General features: G+C 38.7%; 1 protein-coding gene across 1 annotated transcript; it reads left to right on the top strand.

Moving 5' to 3' along the window:
* The first annotated feature begins 3,758 nt into the window (after positions 1 to 3,758).
* Positions 3,759 to 5,868, top strand: tmem141 (transmembrane protein 141). Its single transcript, XM_040156692.1, has 5 exons — positions 3,759 to 3,915; positions 4,131 to 4,197; positions 5,042 to 5,125; positions 5,251 to 5,361; positions 5,632 to 5,868. The coding sequence occupies exons 1-5, from the start codon at positions 3,862 to 3,864 to the stop codon at positions 5,691 to 5,693; spliced, it is 378 nt and encodes a 125-aa protein (XP_040012626.1). The 5' UTR covers positions 3,759 to 3,861; the 3' UTR covers positions 5,694 to 5,868.
* The last annotated feature ends 132 nt before the right edge of the window (positions 5,869 to 6,000 follow it).

Raw genomic sequence — 6,000 nt, 5'->3', positions numbered from 1 at the left:
GTGGTATTGACCTCAGGTCTAAATACTTTCTGAATGCACTGTAAGTGCTGTACGTTTACCATAAGCTTTTATAGACAAGCAGTGGGACCGCCCTCACCAGAGTCCAGTCTTAGAATAGGGAAACAGTTTAGTTGTTGGCCTTTGGGTAATGTTCCAGTTTAACCAGCCTGAAGAGTCTAAAACCTCCTGCGAAACCTGGTGAGCTGAGCCCTTTCTTGTATCGGTGCACAAGTATCCATGATTTCACTCCAGCTGCACTAATCAGTTTAAGGAGGTCTTTGTAGAGTGTTTGGATAGATACACATTTTTCTTTGTTCTTCAGGCTCTGTGCTTCAGCTCATTCAATTTTGAAATAAAAATGGATACTATATTAAAGTGCCAATTCTCAGTTTTAATCTGAGTAGGTTTACATCAATATAGAAAGACCTGTGTGGGAGGTATAGCCCATTCAACACACAGTGCCCAAATTGCAAGGGGATCAAAAGCAATTTGACACTTGGCTAATAGGTTTCTTGGGTAATTTCAATGTTAGTTCATACAAAAAACCTCACATGTGGATTGAGAGTTGCCCTTTCGATTGAGGTGTAGGTGTCTGTCAATATGAGGAGTGAAGAGGTGACCATGCAAGCACTATTCAAAACATTTAATAATGACAATGGATTCTCATCCGTTATCCGTTCACACACCAGTCTTCCACTTACCATAAACATTAAGTTCGTTGCTGGAGTGGTTAGTAAAACAATTTGCTGATCAACAAAGATTTAGTTAGCAACAGTCTCCGCAACATTTCAATCATTTGTCATGCAAAAGTGTAAAACATTTGATAATTCCAGTTACTTAAATTAGAAAATTTGCTACCTTTCTCTGATTTATATAATTGGAAATTAAATATTTTTGTGTTTTGGCCTTTTGGTCAGACAAAACAAGCAATTTAAAGATGTTGCTAATGGGCATTTTGTTATTATCTTACATTTGTTTGGATAAAAAATGAACCAAATTAAACTTGTAAAGTTCACCCATCTGTTGCTCGGTGTAATGGAGCCACGTAACCTTCATTCCTTCTCATATTATCCTAAAACTCTTTTGAATGCATGTTCCGGGAAGACATGAGGTAAGCTACGGTATCTGCTCGTCACAGAGCTGCGAGACACAGGACTCGGGGTTTCAAAAAATTGTTTTCTTGATTTACCCACAAAAATTAGAGAATGCAAATAAATCCGGTATTTAATATTGACCTTGGCCACAGTCCAGTCTTTCACTCTGATGGCCAGCCATCACTGCACCGTCAGAACAGTTACTCAAGACTTAACGATAGCAGAATGCAAGTGTTGATGATACAAAATGAACTAAATTTGCATGCTATGTTAATAACTAATAAACCCCAAATGCCAAATCAACGGTGTTTAATTATTCCATATGAAAGTTACCTGTAAATGGTGTGTGTGTGTGTGTGTGTGTGTGTGTGTGTGGTGGGGGGGGGGCGAGGCTGAGGCCATCACACTGCTGAAGGAAACTTGATACTTGATTTGATCTCCAACTTGCACCACACTTAACAGGCTGCTCCGTCAGATTATCTCCTCCGTCACTGCCTCCCTCTGATTTGAGGGTGACTTGCACGTTAATGCTACCATTACTGCCGTCAAAAGTGAAGCATCCCCCAGTTAGTTGATGGACTGGCACGTCACTTCACCGAGTAGTGACCAGCTGTTGTTCTTTTTACTCTGTGTTAATAAGAGAGGGGGAAAAAATATATCTAAATCAGATTTCTCTGGAAAGTTCAAACATCAGTGTGTCAGCTGATGCATTACGTAAAGTATTTTTTTTCAGTTCATCTTTGGTTTTAGTAGTTGCACCAGGACATGGATTCTGGTGTGTGTGTGTGTGTGTGTGTGTGTGTGTGTGTGTGTGTGTAGAAATGTGGTTTGGATGACAGAGAAAAATGTACTATAAGTATGTCAACAGGCTCATCGTTAAAAAAAAATAAATAAATAAATAAAACTTTCTCTCACTCTGGTTTTATCCTGTTAATCACTTTTATCTCTAAAGTCTGTTCATCATATCTTTTGTATGTAAGAAGTAACATGTTGAGCTGGTCTGCTGCGGCTGCCTGGTAGCTTGAGCCTCTGTGTTGTTACTTGCGTCTCTGTGGTGGTGGCCTCCTCTTCCTCTTCGTCCTCGTCTTCTCCCTGCACATGTCCAGTCTCCAGCGGAGCCCTCCGTCCCTTTAAGATCAGCGTGGTGTCGAGGTTCAACAGAGGGGTCACAGAGGTCAGCGGGGTGCAGGCCTGTGTCCCGTTACTATGATGACTTTTTCTAAGCCCCAGCTTTCATGTGTTAATCTGTTTTCTGGTTCCTGAATTTAAAGCTGCTGTGGGTACCAGTTATGGATTAACCTTAATTTACAAGTATGGTGATTTAAAATAAAAACAAATGCTTGTTTAGTGGCAAAGCAGGATAATGTTGGCTGCTCAAGTGTAATGCTTGGACAATGTAAATCTGAGACTTTAAAAGTGTGATTCCACCCTGGTTACCTTGCAATAAATAGGTAGGTAGCAGGTCACAGTATATATAATTATTTCCATGGTTGGACAAAAGACACTTTTTGTACATGTCATTTCTTATCCTCGTCTGAATTCCCAAAGGTTCAGTGTCCGTCCTTCTGAACGTCTGAAAATACCACAACAACAAAGGTCAAGGTAGGACTGATAAGCAAGATAAAACTGAGAGGTCCTTCAGTTGGCAGGATAACAAAGCAGAGAAACATTTATGCTGCACCTCTTAAGGATTTTTGGATCTGCTAATGAAATAACCACTCTAAAACACACACAAAAAAATCTCAATACTATGATCTAAGTTTAGCATGGTAAGTTAAGGCCAGCATGCCATTCTAGTTCATTACTTTCCTCCAAATCTTTCCGTTTTTTGTCCTGTGACATTATCAAATGCTACCTGTAAAAACCTACTCCCAAAAAAAAAAAATCTACATGTGAAGGAAAAAATCAAGAGACCACAGCGCATTGACGTAGCAGCATGAGACGAGGGGTCACGAGTGGACATAGCTTCGTTTTAGGAGTCTCTCATCAATGCAAACTGTCTTCAACATAAAATCTGAAGTATCTGACCTACTGTCCTGACCAGGCTACACAAGCATGGCGTGTACATTTTCATAACCATCACGTTTATCCTTTTTGTTTCCTCTTCCTTCTGCACACCTTAACTTTGGTTTCAGCCTTTGGATTACCATGTTTTAAAATGTCTTTATCTGTACTTTTATTTATTTATTTTTTATTTAGAGAAAAAACTTTGGCACTATATGAGGTTTTGTGCTGATTTTTCACAAACTTCAAATTTAGGCTTAAGGCTTATTTGGAGCTAAATTACAAAAAAAAAAAAAAAAAATCAACTATCACTATCGTTTGTATTCTGTATTATGTACACAATGATTATTAACAGTTTGACCATTGCTTTTTATATTTTCTTTTTTATGCAAAACAAATGTTTCATAATCACTTTTATTTCCTAATTTATCAAAGGTAATTTTAGTTTTCATTTTGTTTTTTCCTCACCGTCCTATTCTACCCTTTTCTCCATTAATTAATGTATCTTGTTTTTGTGTTTTGTTTACCGTGCAAACAAACTCAACAACTCTGATTTCCGCTGGTGACAAGGTGCAGTACCTCCTCCTCTCCATCCGGTGGGGCCAGTGTTTTTATACAAACTGCTGTTCCTCGTCTTTTTTTTTTTTGGTTTGTAGCGAGGAAGTTTTATAACAGCAGAGTCAAGCGTACAGGCTCAGCGAGACAGGCTGATGTTAATTTTCCATGTAAGACTTTAACCTCTAGTTTCAAAACAACCGGCAACATGGTGAATCTCGGTCTCACCAGAGTGGACGACGCGCTGGTAGCAAAACACCCGGTGGGTTTTTATTTTTCATTTTTTTTACGTTGTTTCCTCATCCCTGCAGTCTGCTGATCTGTGGAGGACACTGACAGTCAAACTAGCTAACAAACGGACTGTGTCACCTCTGTAATGTACTGGAAAACAGCACATAATTGTTTTTAGCAGGAACAGTCATGTAGTAAAAGCTGTGTTTTAAAAAAAAAAAAAAGGTTTCTCCCTTTGTGTTTCAGGGTTTAGAGAGTTACGCTGCCTGTCAGTCCCATGCCTTCATGAAGGGGACTGGGAGCTTTGTACTCGGTAAGTGATGTTTAACTTCCCAAACTGTCTCACTGCCGACCGGACGAGAAATTGCAGTTTGTCATTGTATCATTATCACAAAATTATCAAACATTTAAAAATAACACATTGTATTGGATTTTTTTTTTTTTTTTACACTCATTCTACCAGTGTCTCTAAATCAGTCCCTGCTCTGTCAAATCTTCAGTTAAATATGACTGAGGTAAATGTCTCCATGTCTATAGACAAACACTGAGAAAAAAGACCAGTGAAACAGCGGACAAAACATTATTTTGACCAGAGCACACCACAGGAGGGTGCTGTGCTCTGCAAATGCTTCTGGTATCAACAAAGCAGCATGTTTTCACATTACATGGTGCACAAAGAACTCAACACAGAGCGAGGATGATCGCATTATCATTATAGCTGTATGATAACATAAGATTTGATATGCATTATTTGTAGTCGCTAAAAAGTTTGTTTTGACTTATGTTAAAATGAAGTTTAACGTTATGAAATTCAGGCAGTGTTCTGTGATTTTACATATTGTACTTAAACAGATACTGATATATACAGGACATTAGAAAATGGAAATGTTTATTGTTTACTGTCATTGTTAAGCATCCTCACAGTGAATATTGATGGTAGTCACCTTAAGATTGCTAACAGAAATCTGGAAGATTTGTAAGAAATAAGGAAATTTACACCAGTTTCTCCCAGAAAAACCTCCAAATTTGCTTCCTCGGCCATAGTTTGTACCGTAGAAGGAATGTATACAAACAAAACATGCAAGTGCAAGGCTACTGAAAATCAGCATTAATGATGAGATTAAAAAAACGTTTAACAATAAATTTGTGTTTTGTAGGTGCTGCTGGCTTATTTGCCATTCAGATGGCTATACAGAGGAAGCGTCCTTATCCTCTTCAATGGAGCCTGCTCATTTCAGTAGGTGAGAGCTTGGGCATGGGCTTTAAATGGATACCAACAAGACAAAAATGTATTTGCTCTTGAATTTAGAAGAGATGTTAATGCTGTCGCTGCAGACTCTGTAAGCTCCCCTCTCTCCTTTCCCAGTGGCCTCATCAGTGGGCAGTTATGCAGTGACCCGCTGGGAAACACAGAAATGCTCAGACCTCTGGCTACTACTAGAAACAGGAAAAGTCCCGGACAGATCGCAGCCGCAGGGTGAGTACAGTGTGTGGCTGCAGACCTGCTCGCCTTTCTTCATGGCTCAAAATTATGAAATGTGGATTTTTTTTAATGGCAGTAATAGGTTTACTTAGTTCACATGAAACAAAGGTGTTTTAAGAACATTTATCAATATTTTGTCCCGGGGCCATTATTCTCGAACAGATTTAGCTAGGCCAGCTCCGTTCCTCAATCATGACCAACCAAAATGAAGACAGTTTGCAGACTTTTATGCTTAACATTTACCTTTCTCTGTGTTTCTTTCAGTGCCTAAACCAGAGGAATCAAAGGGACTTGAGAAGACAAAATATGGCGATGTAATGGATTGAACATGATTATAAATGAACATTTTTATCTAATGTATATAACAACACCTTTTCAGAAAATACACTATGCCGGAGATGTTCAGATAAGTTTATTAACCATCGAGAGAGTGCTGGATTTAATTGCAACCAGTATTTTTTCACTTTTATTTATTGAATACACACCAAGAATGAAGTGTCAGTTTTGTCAGTTTCAGGGTTTGTGGAACTTTTGAGTTTCATAACAGCATTAACCTGTGGATACACAGATGAGTTTCCTGAATCAGAGGCCAGGAGTTAGTTTCGGTTTTGACGAGGAATCAGATGTTAAGCT

The sequence above is a fragment of the Xiphias gladius genome, chromosome 20 (assembly GCF_016859285.1).
Source record: "Xiphias gladius isolate SHS-SW01 ecotype Sanya breed wild chromosome 20, ASM1685928v1, whole genome shotgun sequence".
NCBI lineage: Eukaryota > Metazoa > Chordata > Actinopteri > Istiophoriformes > Xiphiidae > Xiphias > Xiphias gladius.
This window is presented reverse-complemented; position numbering and strand designations above follow the sequence as displayed.

Excerpts from the sequence above, each read along its gene's own strand:
- tmem141 (XM_040156692.1), top strand. The coding sequence starts at position 3,862 with ATGGTGAATCTCGGTCTCACCAGAGTGGACGACGCGCTGGTAGCAAAA. Across the intron at positions 3,916-4,130 it reads CGCTGGTAGCAAAACACCCG|GGTTTAGAGAGTTACGCTGC; the intron begins GTGGGTTTTTAT and ends TTTGTGTTTCAG. Across the intron at positions 5,362-5,631 it reads GGACAGATCGCAGCCGCAGG|TGCCTAAACCAGAGGAATCA; the intron begins GTGAGTACAGTG and ends TGTTTCTTTCAG.